The 27552-nt window shown below is 42.8% G+C and overlaps 1 protein-coding gene across 1 annotated transcript in view; it reads right to left on the reverse strand.

Annotated features, from left to right (window-relative positions):
- Positions 1 to 27552, reverse strand: part of KCNK10 (potassium two pore domain channel subfamily K member 10) — a 65697-nt gene that overhangs the window by 19016 nt on the left and 19129 nt on the right. The window contains exons 2-4 of the mRNA XM_055716538.1: positions 20987 to 21315; positions 11470 to 11587; positions 8144 to 8304 (exon numbers count right to left, since the gene is read on the reverse strand). Of these exons, the coding sequence (XP_055572513.1) occupies positions 8144 to 8304; positions 11470 to 11587; positions 20987 to 21315 (608 nt within the window). The remainder of the gene's footprint in view (positions 1 to 8143; positions 8305 to 11469; positions 11588 to 20986; positions 21316 to 27552) is intronic.

Consider the following 27552-nt stretch of genomic DNA (forward strand, 5'->3'; position numbering starts at 1 on the left):
TTAATTTCACTTTTATCATCAGCTAATTTACAAAAAGCATGTCTTCGGATTTAAAAGAGAGGAAATGAAAATGGTATTAAACTACTCCCCAGATTCATAAGGCACTGTGGACATATTGCTGGCAAGCACTAGAGTGTATCTAGGTTTTTTATTATTCTTATGTTGTAAAGTCCATTTTTAGCCAAATATGCTTTATGAGTATTATGAAGGATAACATTGCCTGCAGATCTCTTCTGCTAGTATTTGGCTATGCATGTATCCATAACCTTAGTGTTAACTAACGGCAAAATTCAGATCTGGATCTAGGTTTTGGTTTAAATTGCCCATAAATTTCAGGACACTCAGGTTTGAAATGTACTTTCAGGTGCATACCCACCTGAAATAGTCACAGAAGTACCTACACATGTAAAGAAATCCTTTGCTCAGGAAAACCTTGCTCATGAAACCATGACTTTCAGATGGACCTTTAAGGCGTTACAGGCAAAAGAGCAGATAGTGAGCTGGGACAGTTTACACCCATTTGTTCTGGGTTGGTAAGTCAGTGCTCTAAAACACCTCTTTTTATCTGTACAAGCTCTCACCACACAGGTTATTTTTATCCTGAGCAAGTTATTCTGCTGCATGGGGAGCAAAACAGAAGCTGCTTCAAAGAGCCAAATTCCCAACTAGTGAGAGAGGCACAGAATCGAGGGAATCAAATGAAAAATGTTTCAAGTCAGCATATTGTGTGCTCTGCATGCTGCTTTCCTAGGCTACATCGCCTGTGGTCTTTCTGTAACAAGGTGATCTTGTCTAGGAGGAAAGCATTTCCATCATTTCTTCCTCAACGTGTTCCTGCAGGTAACTTCCCAAGTTTATAAGAAATGTTACTTTTGCTAGTGAAGGGGAATTCTGGGAATTATGAGGGAATATTTCCTCTGCCATAGAATCATTTAGGCTGGAAAAGATCTTTAGGATCATCGAGTCCAACTGTAAACCCAGCACTGCTAAGCCCAACACTAAGCCATGTCTTCTTAGCCCTCCTTTTGTTGCTAATGTATTTATAAAAACATCTTTAATTGTCTTTTATGGCAGCAGCCAGATTAAGTTCTAGCTGGGCTTTGGCTTATCTAATTTTCTTCCTGCATAGCCTTACGGCATCCTTGTAGTCCTCCTGAATGAATGGCTGTTTGCCCCTACTTTCCCATTCTTCTAGCAGCATCTTCACATCAGCTCCACTTAATTTCCATCACCCCTAACCATTTCTTCCAAATTCATACAGCCGTATTTTGTCTTCAGTTTCTACCTGGCTTCTCCCCTCCAAAACTTTCTGCTTCACCATCAACCTGCCATTTGCTACTGTTGCATCCTTTTCTCTCCCTATATATTTTCCTGTTCATTTAAAAACACTGTTTACAAATCAGCCTTTTTACAGAGTCTCAGTACACCAAGGCCCTGGCTGGCTTCTATGGTATCCAAATGCTAATAACAAATAACAGAATGTAATTAGATCTACTGTCCTGCTACAACAATAAGAAATTCTTACTAGATCATGGAAATGTACGATTCCTTTCTGGTGACTGATTTTTATATTTCTCAGCCATTTTGTTTGGGTGGAAATGACCCAGAAAATCATCAGGCTAAGCTGTGAACACTGAAATTTCAGCTCATAAAACTCATATCATTTTGGAATAATACCATGGATGTGCCCCAGCAAGTTGAATTTCACACTCCATCCTGACAGCTCTGCCCAGGGACAGGATGCCAGCAGATAGGAGATCGATCATTGCACTGGACCGTCCCACTGTGGAAGTTCTTGAATAGATTAAAAAAAAAAATCCTTATAGAAAATCACAATGAATAACACTATATTAAAAAGAAAAGATTGGGTGTTAATATCCTCAGCGGGGATAAAATGCAGCTGATGTAATAACACACTGATGCAGGCTAGTAATGAAATGCAATAAAATGAAATAAAAAAGATTGTTTGATTTTGGGTATATTTTGATTAGATGTCAGGAGGTGGAGAGGAAGCTTTTCCATCAAATTAATCTGCTCAGAAATGCAGGCATCAGGCCATATATTCAGAACTACGAGTAGGATCTTACTAGCCAACGTATCACTTAGGTTATAATACATTTATCTATTTATTAACCATGTCCCACATTTTGAATTCAGTAACAACATTGCAAATCCTGAATTATTTCACTGGTTTGCCTAAGCAGTGATCTGGATTCATATTTCTGGTTTGGGGAACTCTCTCATCTGAAGGTTTGATCCAGCTGCCAAAGAATGAGCAGCATCAATGCCAATTTGGGGCTGGCAGAGAGCGCAGGGTGGGTGCTGCCTGGCAGTAAGCAGAGGGGGTCCCTGGCCTATGGCATTGCTCTAGGAGAAGGAGAAGTAAAGGTGGGACTTCAAGGAAACCTCAAACAACTTCTCTGAACAGCAAACCTTGCTGAGAACTCGCTCACCAGTCCTGCACTGGTGTCGGGTATAATGCTACAGGTTGGATGGGAGCCAAGGGAGGGAAGCGGGGGAAAGGGAGCAAGGGGAGAGGTAACAGAGCAAATGGACGGACAGAGGGGAGACCAAGACAGACAACTGTATTTTTAAGTGTTCTCCTTTGCACAGCTACTCTCTTGTACAAAGTTGTTTTCCCAGGACATGTTTCCCAGTCCTTTTCAGATCAAGAATTTGTAAAGACCATTCCTGTCACTTGCACAGTAACAAAAGAGATCTGAGAAGCCAAAATTCTCAAAAAAGAAGTTGAATTTTGAAAAGAAAATGTAGCTAGGGTAGATCTGATGTATTCAGAAAGACAAACAACGAAGTTTAGAAAAGGTAAAGCTTTGGCAGTTTCTAAAAGAAAGCTTTCCAGCAGCTCAGCGGGACTTCGCTTACTGCTGCCCCAGCCCCATCTTCCAGCTAAGAACTACTTTTCTAGGACTGTTCCAAGGTTAAGGCAGTGCCTACTGCTGTCTTTCAGAAAAAGAAAAAACGATGTATATCATTTTCATAATACTTGTATGTCCCTTACATCTAAAACACACCATTTCCAATGGGCAAACAGGTTCTTCAAGTTGAAAACCCAAAAGCGAGGTAGCAGATGTGCCTGTGCAGAGAAGCCCCTGGTTTGGTGAGGTGTGAGCTGTGCAGAGGCGCCGTGTTTCTGCACATCGCGTATTTGCTTGAGCCACGAGCGTCGGGGGTGCAGCCTCGCCACCATCCACGTCTCCGGCTGCTCACTCACATCCCTGTATTGCAATTCACACCCTACCAGCTGTGCTGCCAGACCTGGCCCCCGCCTCACGCTGCAAGCCAGAGGAGTGAGAGCAGTAACCAAGCCCAGGATCCACTTGTAGTGGCTTCACTTCAGAAGCCAGAAAATCCTGGAGCGCTCCCAGAAGCACGTTGTGCCTAGGCTGAATGCCCACATGCATCTGTACTGACCAGCAAGATGAGGGAAGATCTGTCAGGTTATGCTCATCCCATCTCCTTCTAGTGAGAATCTAAACCCTCGTTACAAGGTTTGAAAAAAAGACTATCTGAATTTAGCCTATATTTAACTCACAATAATGACAGCTGCTGCATTCTGTAGCCGTGTACGCCGCCTGTGAAGTGCTTTCCTTTCTATCTTTAGGCGCTTGCAGCCTCTGTGTGTGCAGAGCAAACCAGAACAGGGTTTGTTCTGCCATTTATTACAGAAACATTCCCATAAGATCCCTCACACATGTAAGGTAACAATACTACTTTTATGGGTTTAGGTCACCTTCAAATGCATATTTCATTTCTGCAATGTCTGGAAAGCTTTTCCAGATGAAAATTATTTATAAGAATTACTAACTTTTTAAATTAGATTTTGAGTCTGTACATGGTTGTCTCACATGAGCTGGGAAAATGGGTCCATCACTGAGCCCAGATACTGAATGACCAGTGCATATAGTGGATCTGGTGACCGTGTACGTACCCATTCTCTGGGAACCACCCCTGCACGCACGTGAGAACAGACTAGTAACCAGGTTCTGCCCCGGATTATTGAAGATGGGACATATGGGAAGAATCGGTAGCTGAGTAGGTAGGGTTTGCACGGGGGATGCTTTGGTTTACATCTCTGACCTGATTGATGTTTATTTACTTGTACTAAACACAATTACTCCAGTAGGACAGATGGCATAGCCCAGCCAACACGTGGTGATGGGGATACCTTCCCGTATCCTAGGCAGCATCGCTCTGCCAGCGCCTCCCTTTCCTAAAATGAAAAGTTCCTGGGCTTGCAAAGCATTATTTTGCAATGAAATACTTCCAGCCTTACTAGTCACAAATGAAGAGTTGTTTTCCTGGTTATCTACACAGCAAAACAGCAGCAACATTTTGGATTACAAAATAAGCAGTGGCGTGTGTCCCGCCTTTCTGCTGAAATATTCTGTCAATACTGTGGGGGTAGTGTGTATTTGCTAAGAGCAGATCTCTTTGCCCCTTCATGGAGTCCAAATTGTTCTTAAATTTCCCACAGAGTGCGTGGGCTGATCGCTGCAATAGCTAAACGTGGCATTCTTAAGCTCTAATTTGTGCTGTTAATTAATGTAAGTTTGGTGGGGCTCCGCACAGGTCATGTCAGCGGCAGCAGAAGGGCACTAGCACAACTCCTGTGGGAGGAATCTTCCTTTCATCTTTCCAGCTATGCTGGGGGACGCCAGGGGCAAGCGATCCCTCGTGTGGCATGGGCTCCATGTGCACAGTCACACTGTTGGACAGAGCAAGAGACCTGTTAGGGAAACGCGTTGGGTGAAAAGATTGCTGTGCCGACAGAGAAACCTGCCTCTCCTTGCCACCTGCCAGCGTATGCGTACTACCTCTTGCCTGGCCTCAAAAAGCACCCTAACCACAACGCCAGGTCAAGCTGCCTTCAAATTCCATCCACCCGTACACATGACCATAACTGCAAGGATGTCAGGAACCCTCGGCTGCCCTGACACCAGCCCCGTAACATCCCTACGGGTGAAGGGGATGAACAGAAGCAGCGTGTTGAGGCACATGCACGTGGAAGGCGGATATATTATAAAGCCCAGGGTACACGCAAAGTTTCTTCCCATTCCCTTCCCCAAGGTACAAGCTGGACTGTCCCAAAGTGCCCGTGAGGACCCGCTAGAAGGCAAATAATACAGGTAGCTAGTGAATACCATCTTAGAGACACAGCTAGAAGGCTGGGGGGGTGGGAGCAGACCTAGAACTGATTTTAATTTCTGTTAATTTCTTTTCAAAACAGGATAATTAGAACTGCACGTGATATTCATGGTGCAAGCACACCATGGGTTTGTTCGGTTTCGATTCCTTTGCTGACACTCTTTTTCTCCCTTTTTAACTGCTCCTAAGTTTCATGGTGTTATTTTCAGATAACCATCAATAGCAATCCCAGGTCCCTTTTGGAGTAGTGAAATTTGATGCTATCTCTGTATATTAGGATTTCTTTCCTCAAACTTAAGAAATACACATTATTTTGTATCACCAACACCAGATTCCATTTATCATCTTATCATCCTTTTGCAGCTTTCATTTTAGCTACCCTGAAACACCTGGAGACATAATTTGCAGACAATGCCACCTGCATATCCATCTTCTTGTCTGAACCATTCCAGGCCGTCTCTGTTAAAATAGTAAAATCCCACTGAGAACTCCAGTAGAATCACACCAACAATGCTACTATCTATTCCTAATCTCCATTTACCCTTTAAATACATACTGGCATGTGAAACCTGCTCTCTTACCACATCACAGCTTCATCTCCGTATAGCCTTTGATGAGAAAACTTGTCAAAAGCTTTCTGAAAATCCGTTCTATCCCTAGATCATTGATACACACTCAGTGACCCCCCAGCCAGCACCAAAACATTTGAGAGTCACACTACGCAACATGGTATTACACTTCTCAGTATCTTTTTAGCCTGTTTGCTCTTCTGAGTTTCCTCCTAACCTAAACCTAATTTTTATGTCCTCTCTTTAAAGGCTGTAGCAGATTGCTTTACACCCACAAACATGTTGAATTTGAGTTTGTTACGGAGACAGTTATAAAGCAAGAAATAAGAGTTACACATCAAACCAGATTTAGTTCACTGCTCAGGATTACATCAAGAGCTGTTACTCCACTTGTAGGTTCATCAGATTAGGCTCCAGAAATATTTCTGGAGCCTAACAATGTAAACACAATGTGGTAATAAATTACATCATTACTAAAATTATAATGATTATTATATTCTGCATTAGCTAACAATATGAAGTATATATGTATAATTACTAATGATCATATATAATACATCAAATGTTATGTAATAATCATTTAAAGTGAAACCACTGATATTAAGACTACTTACTAAGATGCACATAAATTGCAAACTGTATCAGGAATATTTCAAATAGCTGAACCTCACTACTAGGAACATTGAAGGAAATTATGTGTAAACCCCCTCCACCAAATCACAAAAGAACTGATATAATGTATTTATGAGAATCAAAAAGCATACATCTTGGCTAAACAAGGGGACCACAGATGTCTAAATTGCTTTGGAAGCTGACAAGATACCAAGAAGGAAAAGAAATAGTTCAGATGGTTATAAACAACAAGCAAGTGCTTTAACTCAAGAAAAGGAAGGAGCACTCCGAGTACCAAAAGAACTCCCATTACGTGCCGAAGGGCTATATTCAGTACGAAACCTTAGTATCAGCATTCATTGGTGAATCATAAAATACTTCAAATAGAGCATGCATTATTTTATTCATAAATTATCATGCTGACGGTTTAACAGTCTTGTCTACATCACCTAAAAAACAATACTACCGCTGACAATCAAAGAATTTCTGACTCTCAATTCATATCATGACTTCAGGACTGTAGTTTTTCTTGGGCAGAAGTAGGTTGGAAGGTGAAGCAGGTATAAAAGCTAACTGAAAAAGAAACTAGGGATCTTATCTACTTCTGGTTTTGCAAGCCCAACATGAGCCACCTTTCAATAACATTTTCATTTCATGAAGATGTGGGCCATTTTCAAGTGCTCCCCAGTCAGGCACATACACGCTTACTCTCCCATAATCACCAGTCACCTTTTTCCACATTTATCCTGAGAGATACTCTTATGGCTAGTCTGGGGACACTTCACAGTAATTTAATCAAAAGGGAAATTGCTCATATGCCAGTCTAATACTTAATTACTTCCTTTCAAAAACAGTTACAAGTAATTCGCTCTCATCTGTCGGAATGTTTTAGAAAAAGATGCCTATTAAACTAAAGAGCTTGGACAGCTTTTCACCCACTCCGTCCCTGGAAAGACTTACCTCCAGTTATGCCGCCTCCAAGGGAAGCATCACACAGGTCACTTCTAGAAGTTCTGCTTCAAAGAGAGAATCCCTGAAGTGAACCATTGGCAAATTAGCAAAACAGCATTTGCCAGGTCTGCAGCACTGCTTGCAGAAGAACTGCTTACAGTGATACGGACTCAAAAATAGAGGGTACTGGCAACATGGAGGGAAATTACATATGAGAAAGTCTATACAGAAACCTAGTGTAGGGTGTATCCACAGGAGACAGGGCAAGCAAATACCATGAAGACGATCCCAGGCAGTGGCATTATGCCAGTTCTTTCAGTTGCAGATTTACTCCAGCACATCTGCCCTCTCACAGCGAAAGCCTATCGCTCGTCCGTCTCTCTTCCCGAGTTCACATTCACTCCAGTAACCCTGCTGTCCAAGTCTTTCAGGTTTTGTCAGTAATACTGGACAAATACAGGACCTACTCTGCATCCCTGTTCCTCCAGAAGTCACACTCCTTCCCTCTGTTTTCAATGAGTGGACATACATGTCCAAACAACCTGTGAGTTTTTTGAAGACTGTTTTACAACCAGTCCTTGTAAAGAACCTAGCTCAGGAGACACGCTCCCCAGAGACAGCCTCAGGAAGGAAATTCAAAGCCTGATTGATAACCCCTGCAACACCATTTAGAGAAATCTATTCCTTTGCGCTGACTACAGAGGCCTCTAAGGACATTCAGCATCATCTCAACTAGACATGTAAATATTTCATGGTGCCCAACATGTAAAAAGGACTGCAAGCAATAGCAACAGAATTAAAAGCATGTTATACAACACAAGCAAAAAAACTGACAGTGAACTTACTCGGAAAACCTTTTCCACCCTTGCGATACCCTTCCCGAAGATGGTTCCAAGTTGGTCTCCAATCCCAGCCAGCAAGAAGCCAAACAGTGGAATCCCAAAAATGGCATACAAGATGCAGAAAACCTTGCCTCCAACAGTGCTTGGGGCAATGTTCCCGTACCCTGAGGAGAAAAACCATTGTCAGGCTCTCAGAACTTACACATGGCTTTTCAGGAAAACTAATGGGTTTAGAAAAACTACTGTTCCTGCCACATGCAATTCCTGTTCACAGGCTTTCCATGGCACAACGTCATTTCCCACATAAACTATCCCCTGTGATTCAGTTCTTCTTGTACCCTCCATTACCCACAGTTTCTATAGATTCAGGTCCTGTCTAAAGTTGCTTGGTTAATTAATTTAGCTTGACTTACAAAGGCACAAGAACCCCTCTTTGCCAGCCTAGCGCCTGCATGCTGCTGCTCCTCTTGGGCCGTGCCAATGACCTCTTGATGGGATTCACCTGACCAGGCTCGTTTGCAGTGGTAAGCTCAGAATTTCCTCACCCCCTCATCACACTGACTCATTACACTGCAGCCTCCAAACCGTACCCACACCACGCAATTCCGCTCCTGAACTCTTTATTTAGTTTCCCTTTCAGGCTGGCAATAAAAAGCCTAACATTTGTCTTCTGTGAGGTTTATAAATAGCTTTTATCAGGGAAGTTTTTTAAGCCTTCCCTCTGAAGATCCTACTCCATTTATATTTACAAATCTTTATTGATGCTGTAATAAAGCTGCATGCATGCCTGCCTGTCATCCTCTGCTAAGGTAACCTGGGGCTGTTGAAAAGATGACAGATCCTGATCAAGACATAATTATCCAGCTGCATATCCTGAGCAAAAACTCTCATGGCCCAAGCACATTTGGGTTTGATTCCCAGCCTTGTGACTCCAGGTAAAATACTGGAAACATCTGATACTGGGAGAAAGACAGCTCTCCACCTGTCCTATGCAGTAAAGTACATGTAGTCACCACAGTTTGTTCAGGCACTTTCCTTCCCTCCACCACCCGTGTGAGTTTAACCTTAGGAATGTACATAGAGCATTCTGACCCCAGTAGCCACGGTATTTCTGTTAAAATGTTAATGTTAAAGAGAAATAATAGCAATTGTGGCAGTCATATTTGCACCCTTTTCTTTAGGATCAGGTACCTTTATTGAAATGTTATAGACATTTGTATTCTGGCTATACATAATTGTTTGAATATTAAAAATGACCACACAATCACAAGTCACTGACGAAATAAAGTGGAAACGCAGATCATCCAGAGGGATGGAGATCTAAGAGAGTGTCTGCTTCACCTACAGCAATTCCTCCTGGTCCTTGGGAATTAAGGCTGGGCTCCCAGGTCCTGATCCTGTTAGGTATGTGACACTGGCACTGGATATACCTCCTGCCATGGGATGGTGAAAGGACTAGGCTGACACACAGTGCTGCCTCCCCCACAACCCACAGTCCTTTCCATGGCCGCATCCATCATCCCAGAGCTCTCCAAGAAAATCCAGGCTCCACAGGACTGCGGACTGAGGTTGACCAGGTAGCCTGCTGAGTGTCTGCCTAAGAGGAGCCCTAACAGGGCTCTGGTGGATAAAATAAAATCATTTTCATGCCCAGACAAAATACGTAGACTTTACGCAGCCTATAAAAATCTCACTCATGGAGAATTTAAAGCAAATATGGGCAAAAATCCAAGCTCTTTTCAAAAAGTTATTTAAATAGCAGATGTCAATGAATATGCCTACATAAACCATGCCTACATAGTGGCATTTATTTTAATGAGTAGTTTAAAAGCTTGTCACTTGGGCCTATTGAGTAAACAAATATTAAGGGAGGGTTTTTCTTACATTTGATTCAGAAATGTTTTCTTTCTCGCCACCCACTGGTTTTATGCTACCGTTAAAAATACGTGGTAATGTAGCTTAGTACGTAGGGGAGCACAGGGAGGAGCATGCCCTATGCAACTGCTTTTTCACCCTCACCAGCAACAAAGAGGCACAGCCAAAGGCACAGCCTCTGCTCTTCGAGATGATCGCCACAGCAAGTCTTGTAACTGCCACAGGCTTTGTGGTGTGGTGTTACCTGCACCTAGAACTTGCAGAATTCAGTCAGATCCTCACACTTTAAGGAAGGTTATGTGACTGTCAGACTATTTGTCTATACAGCCACCAGTGTGTGCATCACAGCTGTGATACGGAGAAGCACTTCATCCAATATTTAAAGCAGAAGAATACTTAAAGGCAACACAAATAAAAAGCAATGCTTCCCCAGTGATTTCCAAATAATCAGAGCTCTTGACCTCTAACCATGACAGCATTGAAATCAAGCTTAAAATCACAAAATCACTGTATGATTATCAGCAGATAAACTTTATCATCAATACTGTGAGTTTCTAATTTTCTTTCCTTCAGACCACCTTCTGAAATCCCAGCTGCCTGGACAGTCTTCAAGAGAGGAACTGGCTCACAGAGGAGGAGAGGATAAAAACCTTAGCATATCTGAGGCCAGCATTCACAGATTGAGAGACTAAGCATATTAGACACAGTGTATAGGGGGGACAGATGATAAGGGCCTGAATAATGAACTTACTAAAATTATTGGTTCAAAAAAAGTAAATGGAGCAGTTCAGTATACCCTTCATCTAATGCAGAGAAATGTGTCAATATTTCAAGGCCAGAAATTCCAGAATGAAAAAAAAAAAAAAAAAAAGAATTTTTTTACACAATGTACAATTCATGGAATTCTTTCCAATTATTAGTATGAAGGTGAGGAAGGATTTTAAACAGGATGTGATACTTACATAAATACATTTCCAGCTATACAGAGTAGGGTATGAGAAGAATTGCTTCTATCAAAATTCAGAGCATAAGCCAAAATTAATTGATATACTTAGGAAGAAGGTTACCCTTACGGCTAAATACATCTGTAATATTAAAATCCAAATTCCCAACAACCATAGGATAGTTATTTCATTGGGTACTGGCTTTCAATCTTTTTCATGAAAACTAAGGCCACCTGCAACTACATCCAGAACAGGGTTAGAAAGCCTTAGCTACATCAGCGCTACCTGTTTTCACTTCAGCTTTGCTATTCTACCCTAAATGTGTAAACAGCTCCTGATATTTACGCAGAGGCGCAATGCCCTTGCCACATACCACCAGCACGCCTTCCAAGAACTGAGAGCAATACAGTTCAGCCACCTGATTTCTTTGTGATCTGCCTTCCTCAAATGTATTTCATGAGCCAGGTCTCAGTGTGACTATGCATTTTGAAAGATAAACAATAAACATACCTATAGTTGTGATGACTGTTCCAGCAAAGAAAAAGGCACTTCCAAGGTCCCAGTGACTGCTGTTGTTAGAGGAATTTCCTATGGGACTGACTCCTGCATTATCAGCATCAATAGCATGCTGCAAAGAAAGAGGCAACAGATCAGCCTTATGCATGCCTTACCATATCCTATGCAAGTCGGTATAGGCTCCAAGGGGAAATTTCTAGGACCGTGGGAACAGCTGAGATTTAAACTTATTAATACCTGCTCAAAGTATGGTAGCGTCCTCTGCACACAAAAGCTGAACATACGACGGACCTGAATAGTTGTTAAGGTGGAAGAAAGGTACAAGGTGTAGGCAAATGACAAAAGATACAAAGCAACTGAGTAGAGGAGCAACACCACAAAGAGATCCATAAATATCGTCCTTGTAGCAATAACCGCCACAGGAAAACATTCCCCCGTGGGAACAGCTGATGTTAGAAGCAGCAAGAAGAGTGGTAAATACAAATCCTGTTTGTGAAGTCAACTGGAGCTAGTCAGCCAAGGATTTTAGTTCCTAGACAATTAATAATTGATTGTTATTTATATTTTATGCTAACTAAAGAAAAAATAGGAGATATATAGATATATATATATATCCCATTTGAAATGAACAAATAGGATAGCTATGGGAACATCATGGAAGGAACAATTTTGTGATCGGCTAGGACTTCCCAGTTGCCACACTGGATGTGATCACATGTCCACAAATAAAGCTCCACAAACAAAGTACAGAGACTCCCAGCTAGTGCTTGAATGACCTAAGCACAGAGCAGAAGCTGGGTAGCTATGCTGCTTCCTGGTCACTGTCCTACATCCCACACAGCACCACATCAAGCCAGGCAGGCACACCAGCCTGCTGAGCATTTGCTTTGGGATTTCTAGAAATGCACCATATTGTGTCGTGGCGACATACACATTTGGCTTTCATTGCAGCTTCACAGTCCAAAGGAAGATAGAGCTAAATACAGCAACCCCCAAAGTACAGGAATAAATCTCTCACCGGCATCTGGCACATTCAGCCCAATTGCTCTAAGTTCACTTTTGAGATGCCCTTTGGTACATATTCTCTAGGTGCTTGTAGATCATATCATGCAATCCATTGCCTCTCAGAGAGAAATGCAGACCTCGCTCAGCAACAGCAGCTAAACCGACTGCCTTTCAAAGCAAACTGGTCCTTCCCGAATGTTCCCAGCTGTGACTCAGTTCCATAAAATCAGTGCAAAGGAACCAAGCTTCTCTCTCTCTGCCTCTTACCATTTCCAGCTCTTTGCCTTTCTCCCTGCCGTGGTGCCGGCAACCCAGAACCACACAGCCACTCGCTCGCTTCTCCTTGCCCCGAGGGATGGGGAGGAGAATCGGAAAGGAATGCAAAACTTGAGGGTTGAGATAAGAACTATTTAATAGGTAAAGCAAAAGCTACACATTCAAGCAACGCAAAGCAAGGAATTTATTCACTATGGTCCATGGCAGGAGGTGCTCAGCCACCCCCAGCACAGCAGGGCTCCAGCACATATAACAGTTACTCGGGAAGACAAACGCCACAATGCCAAATGTCCCCCCCTTCCTTCTTCTTCCCCCAGTTTCTATACCAACCATGACATCCCATGGTATGGAATACCCCTTTGGCCCGTTCAGGTCACCTGTCCTGGCCGTGTCCCCTCACAGTGTCCCATGCCCCCCCAGCCCTCTGGCTGGCAGGGCCCAAGGAACCGAAAAGTCTTTAATTAGTATAAACATCACCCAGCAGCAACCGAAACCAGGAGTGTGCTGTCAGCACTGTTCTCACAGCAAACCCAAACCACAGCACCGCACCGGCTACTAAGGAAATTAACTCTTACCTCAGCCAACACTGGGACCTTCTGTCCTGTTCCAGCCTCACTCCATGTTGCTGTCATCATGCTACTGCCAGACCTTCCCCTTCTCTCTCACGCTGCTCCTCCCCCTCAACATTGCCACCAGCCGTTAGCCTGGGCTATCCCAGTGAACTGGTTCCTGGGCTCAAGAGGGGAGGCAGAGGCTGCCTCACGCACCCTCTCTTAGACTTTGTTCAACACAGGATTCCCAACTATCAGTGCAAGTTTGACTTTGCTTATTCCATTTCTTTAACCACTTCTCTTTTCCCTCTGACTTATGATCTATGAATTTTCACTGTAATTTTTTTATTTCACCTTTTTCTACGCAGTCCATGTGCAAAGCCAAGTTAACTGTTCCATTTTACTGTTGCCCCATCTCATCTGTTCACATCTATGATTTCTCTCTTCATCTCTATAACCTCTTATCCTCTTGTGCTTTTAGCACCAACTTTTAAATGCATCCATTTAACACCTCTTCTATCCCTAGCTTTCATGATACACTTTTTTCCTTATTCACCTCTTCTCTGTGATGGCTCATTTATCACAATTTTTTCTTTTCTTCCCTTTCCATTTTGCACTTCTCCTACTCATTTTTTTGCCTGTATTTTCAAGGGACTTCATCATTACAAACGTTCTTCTACCACATTTTTTCCCTTGAGTTCATTTCAGCTAATCTGCTCCCCGGTTTTTAGTTACTCATCGCATTGCCCCAGAAAAAGGGAAAAGCTGGGCAAGAACAGAGGCCAGGTATACCTGCGATCAGGACGAGACAGCCGTTGTTAACAGTAGACAGCCGTTGTTAACAGTAGAACTGCCACGTGTCAAGCTAAGCTGGCTGCGAAATGAGAGCCTGAGCAAGCTCCAGGCTGGCGCAGTTGCACTCCACGTGGGCAGACAGCCAGGGTTCCTCAGCCCCTCTCCGTACCTCAAGGAACGGGGATATAGAGAAAGGAAGTGTTTAGGACCAAACGATTTGAAAGGGCTTCTGCACCAGTTGCTGGCACATTGCAGGTGGTGTGAAAGCAGAGACCCTTGGTTTGTTTACCCAGAAGAGCATAAATCAGCATAACAGACAGGTCGTCTGTTTAAATAGGCCATGACACACGGTCAGCTACCCCGCATGCTACTTCTGCCAAGGAATGCTGTTTGCCTTCCCCCTGAGTGTGTGAATGTCAGCGAGCTAATTACAACACTTTAATCACATTTGAGCTTACACAGTTTAGCAAGCCTGTTAGGGCCAAGCACTAACCCCTGAAGTGAAGGAGCATCCCGTTGCCTTAGGTAGCTTTGAGCTTCTCGGGCTCCACTCTCATCCAGAACATATTCATTTTTAAATTAAAGCTTGACTGACATCATTCATTTATAAATACCCAGCTATCCCAGTGCCATCTCTTAATACACAGTATTTTGCATACAGCAGTGCAGGACAGACAGGGAGCAGCAAGCGAACGGCCCTGCAGTCAGCAGCACTCAAACGTGCAATTGCAGGCCACGCGATAAGTAAAGGGTGCCTTACTACCACCGCCACAATCCACCTACATGGAAGCATCCTGCAAGATGGAGACTGACACAAAACTCAAACAAAGACACTATCACTGGCAAGACTCTCCCAGCTCACATAGACCATGACATCTTAGACATGAGTTTCCCAACCTGTGGAACTCCAGGTAGACCTAAAGAGCTGCATCCTCATGTTATCTTGGAGTAGGGAAAGAACCAATTTCCAGAGTGCTAACTGCTCTGTTGGCAAACCTTCCACATTTAAGATGTTTTAAACTAGTAGTTTCAGGTATTTTTATAGCTGAAGTATCATCAAAAGTAACAAGACACCAAAGTACCCAGGACCATTTCACACTTACTTGATTCCTCATCCCTTCTTCCTTCTCAAGAGGAGTTACACGCACAGTGCACAACATTTTTCCAATATTTTAAATGAATTTTAAGAGCGTTCTTCTTTAATGACTAGTAATTAATCTATGGTAATTTATCTTTTGAAATGCCACCCGTTCAGGGAAGGCAGTAACCTGGAATACCTCAAAGGGCTGAAATTGTCCTAAAGCCATCAGGCCGGTGGGGTGTAAGCAGTCCTCACCGTGCCCGGGTACTCACACATCTCATCCTCCTCGGCGAGTGAGTGAGTATATGGCAGCCATCACTAATGTGTTAGGAACCTTGATCTTTAATTAAGACAATTATATCAAGAAAAAGTCTAGAGTTATGCCCGCAGGCAATGAGATAGTGGGGACTTAGTGCAGCCAGCGAGGTGACAGGAACCAAACACACTATTTCTGGTGCCTTTGCGAAGAAAGGCTTTAATCTGGTTCACTTGTTCATGTTTCTTTAATTTTTCCAGTGACATCCTAACCATGAAAAAGACAAATCTTTTCCAAGGATAAGCATAATACCCTTCTTGAATGCTGAGCTACTCAAAGGATGTACTCTATGTGTAACCAAGGATAGGAATTTGATAAGAAAAGAAAATTCTTGTCATCTTTTTTCTAGTTCCATTAATTCCTTTCCACAGATCATGCTAATCCAATAATGATTATCTCCCTCTACAACTCTTTTCCAAGCAGATTTCTATCAAGCATACAAAAAGTTGTTTCAATAGCCTTTCATGCTCTGATGTTTCTCTATTAGAATTATGAGGATGCTTCTAATTAGCAGGCAGCTTTTAAAGGACTAATTCCTTAATAACTTTTCTCTATACTGCCTACCTCCCTACTTATTCTCACCACCCTTCATACAGTGATTAAGGCATCCTCATTATAAATTCCCTTTTACTCACTTTTCCACAACAGCATTTTTGAAGGATCAGAGCCAGCAATTTTTGTTCAGATATAATGAAAAGTAATAAGCTTTGAAAGCCCATCCTTTAAATATGTCTGCCTATCCTATAAAGGTCTTTAGGTGGCAATCAGCCAAACAGTGATCTGCCTGCACTCAGAGTGATTTGATTGCCATGCATGCACTGTGTCTGAGGGCAGACCTACAGCATCCAACAAGGGACATGCACAGAGATCTAAGTCCATACGGCTTAGCTCCCTGCAAACTTCTTAGCTAAGTTCTGGAAGCAACACAGCTACAGGACAGCTGCAGACTTCTGCAGCATCCTAGGCTCAGTCTGACTCTGATACAACTGGAGTATCTCTGAAGTTACAAAGTAGGGTGCCTGCACCAACTTTGGCAAGACCCAAGAGATCTGAATTCTTTATTCATCTCCTTTCAGGGAGAATAAAGCAACATAAGGAACAGGGGCAGAAGGGAAGTTGGGACAGATAGAAGACAGCCTCCAGAGGCACAGGAAGAAGGTTCAATAATCAGATATTTACCACCATTTTTCATCACAGTTCAAACAGCCTTCTCCTGTCTTCAGCAACAGGCACGTCTTCCCCATAGTTAACTCAAAATACTTTTTTTTTTTTCCTGCTCTGTCTAGAGCTTTCTCCTAGCGCATGAAAGCCATTCAAGTTCTCTTCATTTTACAATGAAACACCCTGAAAAGACAAGCTGGCTCATGACAGAACTGAACCTGTCAAGCAGCTGAAAACTGAAATATCTTTACAGGATGTTCCCCGAATGGTTTAACGCCAGCCGGCAACTGGGACCACATGGGCACTGCTCATTGCCCCTGCCCCCAGCGGTATGGGGAAAAGGTAAAACTCATGGGTTGAGATAACAACAATTAAATAATTGAAATACAATAAAACAATAATAATAATAATAGTAATAACAACACCACCAATAATTGAAAAGGAGAGAGAGGGAGAGAGGGGAATAAAACCCAAAAGGAAAAAAAAACAAGTGATGCTCAGTGCAGTTGCTCACCTGTCACTGACTTGATGCCCAGCCAGTCCCCCAGCAGTGATTGGCCACCCCCAGCCGGCCACCCCCAGTTTATATACTGGGTGTGACGTTCTGTGGTATGGAATGTCCCCCTGGCCAGTTGGGGTCAGCTGTGCTGGCCATTGCCCCCTCCTGGCTTCCTGTGCTCCTGCCCACTGGCAGACATGGGAAACTTGAAAAGTCCTGGATTTAGAGTGAGCACTACTTAGCAACAGCTAAATCATCAGTGTGCTATCAACATTATTCTCACATTAAATCCAAAACACAGCACTGCACCAGCTACTAGGAAGAAAATTAATTCTGTCCCAGCCCAAACCAGGACATCCCTTTCTTGCTTTACCTTCAGGGCAGAAGTGGTTCAGCACACTAATCAAAAGTGCCTATCCAAAATATGAACTCTTACTAACATAATTAGCCAGCAAAGCCTGACTAGCTTATTTCCAGCTCTGCTTCCTTTTCAGCTTACAGGCTAACTCTAATGAGTTGCTGTAGTCATTAGTGGACATGAATAATACGACTCTAGTTCCCAGGTGGATGATTTTTATTTTTTACCATCATCAGTCATGTTCCTAAATTAAACCCTGAAGGAAAAGGAAGAAGAAAGCAGCCCACCAATAACCTAAGTAACTTTTTACAGTAGCAAGCCACTCTATCTTTGCATCATCATGCAGGGCTCACTACAAAATTTTTTACTCATACACAGTGCACAGGCTACATAAGATATGAACACCCCTATCAGGTCCATAGGAATTGCTTTGCCAAAACACATTGATGGTCTTCCTGCCTGCCTCTCCTAATGACAGACGACATCTGGTCTTTCTGAGTGGCATAACCTCCCCATTATACACTCTAAGTGTGCATTATTACAAAGGCAAGATGACTTCTTTTTGACCCCAGCTACTAATAAGCTTATGCTATGACACAAAAGAACAAAGAAAATTTTTTTGGAATATGCTGGCATGTGTGTCCACCAACGTTATTTTTCTTTTCAATTATATGTCCAGTCACTTGAGTCCTGCTGCCTTCTGCTATTTGTTCAAATGGGTACAAATACAGTTAAATGTACTTGAAGCACCTGAAGTTTCATTGTCTTTTGGCATATTCTAGATTTCACTTCCCTCTAACTGAAAAATCAAAAGCGTCAAGACAGAGCACACGATTTTGTCATTTTCTTACTCTGGTATTCACTCATGTGCCAAATTGTAGATCATATAAGGCACTAACGAACTTGCTTGGCTGCAACAAATGTCTTCAGAAATAGAAATGGGCTTTAAAAATGTACAGTTAAGAACTTCTCCTTCAGGTGACTTTGGACAATATAGACTGCACTGTGAAATACTTGCTATTGTTAAGAAAAAGTTATCTGTCATTGTGTTAGTATTACACAGACCTGAACCAAAACCCAAGAGACAAATACAAATTTTAAATACGTTGAATCTTCCTAGGGATTTGCACTTTCATCACTGTATTACTTCTGAAGTCTCTGAATGACCTTCACAGTCTGGACTCAGCAATTCACATTTTTGCTGCCAGTGCTAACATTTGCAATGGGTTATCAGAGATCAAGTTGGAAAGGATGTCTCATCCACACCAGATTTTAACAGCTTCCTCATACAGTGCCATACATCTTCCTTATAGTTTGTCCAAAGGGAAATTGTTTGAAAGATTCAAATTTAGGCAAAGGGATAATTTTTTTTCTATTATTAGCCTTGCGAAGACCATTTCCTCTTCTCCTTAAAAGATTGTTCCAGAGCCACCCCCCAGTAAAAGGATACAAGCTAGTTCTACAGTCTTTCTTTTGTATTTTTAACCTGTTCTCCAAAGCACAGAGATGGATCAACACAGTCCTTCTGGAGAGTATGATCTGTGTTCATCTAAAGGCTTTCAGGTGGGCAAAAGGCATCAATGAGAACCAGCTCCCTCAGCAGCAGCCAGTGCTGACTGCGCCCAGCGCAGCAGCCAGGACCCACGGAGGCTGCCACATCTGTCTGAAACCATAGCTGCAAAGGCAGATGCAGCATTTGGTGCAATGCAGAAATGCATCTCGCCAGCCAGGGAGATGTCACTTTTGCGATCATCGACATGAAGGCATGAAAGCACAGCATTAACCCCCTGACATTATCTTCAAGCAGCGGCTCACTGTTCTGCTGTGCAAGCTGGTTACAATCAGTTTTCTCTTACCAGCACACCCGACTGCATCCCTGGAGCCAGCCTCACCCCTAGCCATAGAGAAGAATCCAAAGGAACTTGTAATTTATTGACAAATCTGCTTCAATATTTCACATCAGTTGGCCTTAAGACATTCACATGCTAAGCTGCTAAACCCACTTAATTTACCTTGGCAAAATGATTTCCAGTTACCCAGTGTAATGCCTGAGGACATACTGAAATCTCCCGAGAGGATAAGATCTGTTCAGAATATCTGCCTTCTAATGACAGAGTGTGCCTGGGTTTTATGTTAGTGTCACCGCTTTTGAGGTGAAAGAAGGAAAAATACCATGTGAAGTAAAGAATTAGAACTGGTACATAGGTGAGGCTAGAGAATAAGGGCTATGCAGAAATCTGTAGCAGTCAGTATGCAGGAGGCTGCCACCCTGAAGAGATGCTTTGCTTGTTGCACTTATTAAGCTTTCTGCTAGAAAAGAACGCGTTTTGCATATCTTTTAATACTGGCATTCCCGTGAAGGGAATACAGACTTCTTGCTTTTAGTATTTTTTTTTAAATCCTTTAATCAGCCAGCACACATTATACCTAAGGAGCTGAGAGAAACACGGAGCTCTGCAACACTGCCACCAGAAACACACCTGAACCAAAACCCTGGAGCAGAACGTCCCCTGTCAACCAGGCACGTTCATCTGCCCTTTGCAGCCAGATGAAGAACGTGGTCCAAGCCAGCCCTGATCCAAAAGCTGTATCTGAAGCTGTTAGTTAACATGAAGCTGTTAGTTAAAAGTTAAAGCTAGCTGTTAAAAGTTAAACTTTGGAATATATTCCTTAGGTATCTCACATTTCTTACCCAATCTCTGCTGTCTCCAGGCTAACTGACAGGTTTCTCCATGAGATCCTAGAAGATATGCTACTGAAGTCTTGTAAGATCCGTAATACTGCCCTTGGTTCAAGTTTTATCCTGTGAAAGATAACTCTACCCTTGATAGGCCTTTCTTGCATGTTACTCCATTTTCCACTTATCCCTGTGTACTTGATATTTATTTCCTTCAAAGCTGATTCTAAAGCTTTGCATGCTAGAGCAGACAAAAAAAAAATCTGTTGTTCTTCAATGCCAATTATTTTCTATTTTAAACTTGTACTTCATCATCATTCATTTACCTAAAATTTGCAATAGTAAACCTGTAAATTAATATGCCAACAAGTTCAGAATTCTTGGCTAAGCATCTATTTCAGAATTGCCACCTATCATTTTCTGTTTGCTCTCCTGGTTGCTGTGTTTAATTTTGGAGGAAGAATTATGAATTTAATATCGTTTAAAAATTTACAGAGATGATGGACAAATGTCCCGCGAATGTGTCACCTCTCACAAAAATTTCTTCCAGATATGAAGTTCTGGTATTCTTTGGACACATTTTTTCCTTATTCTAGTGAATACATTTAACCTTTCTTTAGAACATTTTAGAGACATGGTTTCTCTTTCCTGGACTTTGAAATGGCTGGGAAATGCTGCCCACTGTGAGGGCTCTGGGAGGCAGTTTGTTCCCCACCGACCCAGCAGACCAACGAGCAGCCAAGCTGCCTAGCCCACATCCCAAGAAGCACTGTCTTCTCCACCGTGGCATACCTGAATCAGCGTCTCCAGCTCCAGCTGGGTGACACAAACGTGCTCCCGAAGAAAGTCAGCTTTCTCTAGCGCGATCGTGTTCTTCTGCCTGCTCTCGAAGGGCTGCTCCAGGGCGCGGAAGACGAGTCCTCCTGTCACCAGGTAAACTACCACCACGACGAAGATGGCCACCACTGTTTTCCACTTCATGACTGTCTGCAGGCCTTGAGAAGGGGCTTCCATGGTAGCAACAACAGTGGCTCGGGAGCAAACGGAGAGCCGTGGAGCTGGGTAATGCCCGTTAGTTTTGGGCTCGGGTTCACAGGCTGGCACTGGTGGGGGAACAGCCACTGAAACACAAGTAAAAAAAATCTTATTCAAAATCACATCCCTGAGGCCGTGACCTTGACCTTCCCATACAACTTTCCTAAGTACCATTTTCAAGACTCTCACATAAAACCATGTTATTCATAAGATGGGATTCTTCTCATCTGGAAGGCTCCATGTTGTGGTTTGTCCACCCAAACACAACCCACCTCAAGGGTTTGCTTCACCCATTCTCTCTAGAACTGGACAGGCCGGTTGCATACGGCAAAAATTTCAGAAGGATGCAGAAAACCATTTATCTAATAAGAACATGAAATTTTATACTTGTTAGGATATCAGTTACACAAGGTGGTGTTTGGTGAGGGACCCTCACAGTGATTTATGTCCTTAAATCATAATACTAATAGTATTACTAGTGCTGGGAAATTGATCAGTGATCACTGCCTGGCCTAGTATTGACAGAAACAGAAAACGCTTTGCAAAGCACAGTGCCGTTTGGCTTACCAGCATAACCAGGCCTGTATTATTTACAAGGATTCACAAAACCATCCCTTCTGAAAATGTTCTGAAAGCCCAAAAGCTTCCCAAATTTTAGCACAAATTGTTCCTCAGCCAAAGCATACTTAGATAACTGAGGTCAAAATCGCTCATGCACCAGGCACGACGATGGACACCCCAGCTCAAGACACCGATGCCATAATAACCCGCGTGGCCTCGGCAGCACATCACAGCTAACGAGCAATGACTTCCGGCCAAACTTATTAGCCCAACCACTGTGTCAAGCTACCAAGGCATCCAAAGCAAAGCTGGCTCGCCTCCAAGTCATTCAGGTGTCTTGACATCGTACTTCCTCACTCTCCATTGCCAGTGTTAGCAATGGCAGGGCAAGGCCAAGTTCCTTGGCATCCTCTGGTATAATGGTACCACATGCAGGCTTTAAAGATGCTGGATTCATTTTAAACCAAATCCCCGCTGTAATCTTAGCACAGTGCAGTTGTCACTGGCCTGTAATTTCTTTGAAACTGGATTAATTTATTTCATATCAGACCGAAATCAGATTACAGTTAAAATACAGTCACTTTAGTTGCATTCTCTGAACTTATTCCCAAAGTGTCTTCGCTGTTTTGCTCAGAAATTAAAGCAGAAGGATTTACATCTCATCAGAGTGGCACTATAAACTGATCCGATACAATTTGAACGTACAACACGATTACACCTTGAGTTTGAAGTGGGCTACAGCTCTTTCCCAATAGAAATCATTTTATGATACTGAATAAATAACTCAGCTGTTTACTACAGTCACATTTTCCTAGAAGTGATGCATCTCTGAAGCATTGCATTGAGGACAGTTTCCAGCTGACTTGCTAACCAATAAACTAAGAAAGCTATAGTTGCTTTACACTGAGAGTTAATATTTCTTTTCATATGTGACAGATATTAAATAGATTAGAAAGGATCTAGGATCAGAAGAAAAGCCTCTGTGGTTGATCCCCTTTGTGTGTATCTCACTTTTGCAATACCCCGTGGCACAGCTGCTCAGTTTGACCACCAAAAGGTCGTTATGGTTTCTAACACTTACCAGCCAGGTGGGGCGACATCAAGCTTAATGGGATAATTTCTCTTACCTCCGCATATATTTCATGCAAGTTCTAAGAACTCAGAGTGACAATAAGGAGAAGAGTGACAGTGTTAGAAAGAAGTCACATTTTTTTGTAAAAAGAACAATAGTTTTGTTCTCTAAACCTTCTGAAAGGAAACAATTATTCTAATAGGCACAGTGAGCTTCAGCAGGAAATATCAGGAAAGCATTCAGAAGAAACATCACACAGGGAGGCTGTGTGAAGCAGTTAGAGCCACCCCTCCTCTATAGGCAAATATCTTAAATCTGAGTCACATCGTCTCCTTATGAACTAAAGAGATTTGAGTATTCCCAGAAGTGGCTCAGCTGATTTAAGTCAGTGTAACAGAACTTCCATGGATTCCATGGAATTCAATCAATTTATATTTGTTAAAGCCCATAACTACTGTGTACATTGTGAATCAACACCAAATCTGCAAGCCTGAGGGCTGGCTTTGCACTCTTGAGATTATTCAGCAAAACAGCCTGATGATGGGAGGCTCACATGGTAAGAAGAGCAGGATGCATGTGACACAAACGGCGTGCTGCAGTGATCTGAAAGTCTCTCAGTGGAGGGAGAAGCCTGACTTTGATACCCCACAAACGATAAGTCAAGAGGAAGGAAGTCAAGAGCTGGTAGAGTTAAAACAGCTTTTGTGAGTTTTCTGTTCCTCCCTGCTAGTATAAATGTTGTTTCTTATTCAAATCATATTTCTGGCAAAGTGTTAATGACAGCTTTACAGTAAAATCATGGCCCGTTTGACTCTGTCTTCAAAGGAAAATGTGTTGTACTGATTTAAAAACAAGATGGGAAGTTCAGGGTGGGGAACGTAAAATGTTCCTATAAATATTGTGCCACTTACACAGCTCAATGGATTACTGTGCTTGGCTTGCTTATCTCTAAAATAAAAGACAGCTCTTTTCCTAAGAACTGTGTTAAAGTCTTTCATTTTCTATTAGTGATAGCTGCCCTAAGTGTATGCAGAAATGTTGATCCAGTTTTACGTGATATAAATTAATACAGAGGAAGAGCCTATTAAAGCAGCTAGCTGAGTGACTGATGTTAACAGACCACCTTCTCACCAGGCTGGCGCAGCAGGCACAGCTGCAGCCAGCCCCCTGGAGATGTTTCAGGGTAGACTTTAAGCAGCAGTTAGGTATTGGAAAACCAGTGCAGGTACTCTGCCTAGCAGCTATCTCACTCTTTACGACAAGAGCAGGGCTAGTGACTAAAATAATAAAACGATAAAATAATGCTCACTTTTCCAACATGAGTGTCCTACAAGAATCCATGTCTGTACAATTTTTGAGCAAACATATGAACATAAAAGCTATATAAACTTCCAGAAATTCAACAAGTAGTTTTACTAAAATCGAAGGATGGACCACAGTGGCAAATCAACAGTGTACAGAACTATACAAACACTTTAAGAAAATAAAGCACTACATAAATTTTGCATCTTCAGAGATAGTTTAGACTGTTATTTAGGACCAATGTAGAGCAAAAGAGCAAAGGATATGTTTACAATAAATGCAGAACAATCCCTGCTTTATTCATAGTCCATGGTTTTTCAAAACAAGCTGCTGCCAGAACAGGCTTTTCCCAGAACAGAACCTCATCAATGTGTGTTTCTTAAATCATATTGAAAAAGGCTTAATCTGCTTCACTGAAAGCAGCCCATGAATCTCCATTCACACGCACACACTAGATGAGTAGGCAGGTAACCTCAAAGGAACAGGTGCCCTCCAAGGAGCACACCAGCCCTTCAACACTGGCCTTACCCCAGTGGGAGGATGCCAGTGGGGCAAGACAGGTGAGCTCCTGTTTGTTTGGATAAGCTTCAACATCAGGCAACTGACGAGATCAACGCTACAAGTCAAATTAAGATGTTAGGATCTGTATAGTTGTTTGCCTCCAAGAGTACTACCACTCTACCTGCATTTGATACACTGATGTAACAACACAGCCAGGCCTCCTGCTGACACGTGAGGAGCTGAAACACCCGAGATCTCTAATACTGATGAGAATTAAGCAATCAAAGCTCCCACTGACTGACCGTCAAGAAGACTGGGACAAAGCTTAACCCAACTTCAGCAGCTGGGCTCGATGACCCTTGTACGTTCCTTCCAGCTGAAATACTCTATTCTAAAGCAAAATGCTATATCATAAAATGTTGGGACTATTGAAACAATGTGCCATAAGACATTGCTTCAGGTTAAAAAATGGCCTTTAATACTGCAGGTATGCTTTCCTTTGGGAGACTGACGTTTCTAAGAACAGGTTAGACTCATTTCTGCCAGGAATATTTAGGTACAGTTGGCCCTGCTTGCTTTACAGCAGCAAGGTGAGCTAGATAACCTGTTATGATGCTATGAAAACAGTTCTAATTTACAGGGGAAATCTCCAAACAGAGAGGTTCAAAGTACAACCACCCCAGAAGGACAGCTTCAAGTGAGAGCCAAAAGGCTGCAAGGATGTTCAACCAGCTTTTTCCCATGAAAACATTAAGCACGTCTTTGCTCCACTGACCTACATCCTGGCACCTATCTTACCCAATACACCAAGAATAGCAGATACCAAAGAAACCTGGTTTTAGAAGAGAGTTTCTCAACTGGTTTAAACCAAATAAATTTTTTTAAAATTAAGATACCTACCTCTGTGGTATTGCTGTCACAAGTTTTATCTGAGAAAAAAAATGTAAATCAGGTTTAACGGAGCATCTTACTTAGTACTTTATCTTCTTCCATGTTCCTGTGTTACTTGAGCACACAGGAATGTATATACATTCTAATGAGAGTAGAATAGAGTACCCTGACACATCTGATGCAAGTGTTGCTTTCACAGGATTCAGCACAGAACTGGACGGAGACGATACATACTAACGCATTCATAAACCCAGCAGCTGGCTTTAAGTTTAATATGTGAGTTGATCAAAAATGAAAGTGGACATTTCATCTCCCATTGTAGTGGGTCCACCCAAGGAAGGCAACAAGGTACTTTCAGTTCAAGTCAAAAGGTTCTGTGATGTGCATCTGAAGGTAGGCACTAGTATGATTCCCCAAAACCTCATAGTATGATGCGAGGATTTTTAAAGAAAAGAAATCATGCTTTCTTCAAGTATTTTCATAGTCAAGCATGCAAAATTTCCCATGGAGTCTTCCTTATGTTTGTCTGAAAACTCAAAAGTTTTGTTCGCATTACAATCTCATCACGCAGCCCAGTTTCCCTGAGAAAATTCACGAGCAGATCGTGCTCCCTACAGCTTCCACAAGGTCCTGCGTGGGGTAACCAGCACTTTATATCCTTCCTATAGCGCTACTTAACAAGCCGGCGTTCCTTCCCGCAGTAATTTAGAAACATGGTATTTTGTCACATGTATGAAGAACAGAGACCTGGAGCTCCACAGCTCGGAAACGTCCGTGAGGTGCTAGCCAAGTCCACTACAGCTCCCCTGAACTGGCCACTATGAGCAGGTGGATCTACCTTCTTTAAGATGGATTATAGAGGACTGGGGGATGAAAGGACTCCACTGGCCATAATAGTTTTAGCATCCCAGCAGGAGCCTCATTTATTTCATTTTCACTGGACAGAGTACACTAGTTGTTTGGGTTCCTTCCCCCTACTCCTCTTCTGAAACAGCCACACACCAGAGTTACCATCCAAAGGGCTTCCTGACTGAACGCGTGGTGAGGCAGCAAAATGGGCAGCCCATGGTGGACAGCATACGCTCCTGCACTCATAGACAATGTCGGTTCTGGCTCAGGTCCAGACAGAAGCTCCTGCAGCACACGCGTATCTAGCATTCCCTTCCAATCCCACAACCTTCCCGCAGCCATCGCAGGTACTGGCTGCTTGGGGTAAGAGAGCAGGGCTGTGCCTGGGAGTCAGAGCAAGGAGAAGAGGTTTGTTAGAGGAGGAACGGAGACGATGAGCGCATCAAGCTACCAGCCATACGAACAGCTCGTAAACACGTCACAAACAGAAAATCCATGCGGGTGTATGGATGAGGGACTTCGCACGTCCATCAGGAAATGGGTGGCTGCTATACACATGATGGAAGTAATGAAATGTGGAAGTTTCTGTCCACGCATAGCCAAAAAGTCATTAAGCCATTAAAATTTTGCATTATGAGGACATGGCTTATCATTTCCACCACCTGCTCTGCTTGCTATTCCAGCCCCCTCCCCACCCCCAATCTCCATCTCTGTCTGTTGTGGGGTTTTTTAACAGGTTTTGCAAAGCAGAAAGCATCCGTTTAACCAGCACAATGAACGCTGGAATTTCGCACACTGGGCACTCAAAAATCTGACACTGGTTTAGAAAATCTGGGGTTTAGAGCAAAACTCCCAGTAGATGACTGTGTCTGCCTTTGTGTTTGTGCAGCATCTTTGCATGATGCGGGCTAATTAACAGGTGACATTTCAGCTGTGATCAAGAAATGGGAGACCAAATCCTGCCCGCAGGCTATGATTACATGCGGGGCAGAACACTAGTATCCCTGTGGCTGTTGCTCTGGAGTGAGGCATAATGAGGAACACTGCTGTCTGGGTAGCACAGGATCCATACAGCCATGGATCAAGAAAACTGCTCTCAGCCCTGACATGTTTTACGCCAGTTTGGCCCTGGTCCCTCTGCGTATCC

This window comes from Falco cherrug, chromosome 7 (genome assembly GCF_023634085.1).
Source record: "Falco cherrug isolate bFalChe1 chromosome 7, bFalChe1.pri, whole genome shotgun sequence".
NCBI classification, from domain to species: domain Eukaryota; kingdom Metazoa; phylum Chordata; class Aves; order Falconiformes; family Falconidae; genus Falco; species Falco cherrug.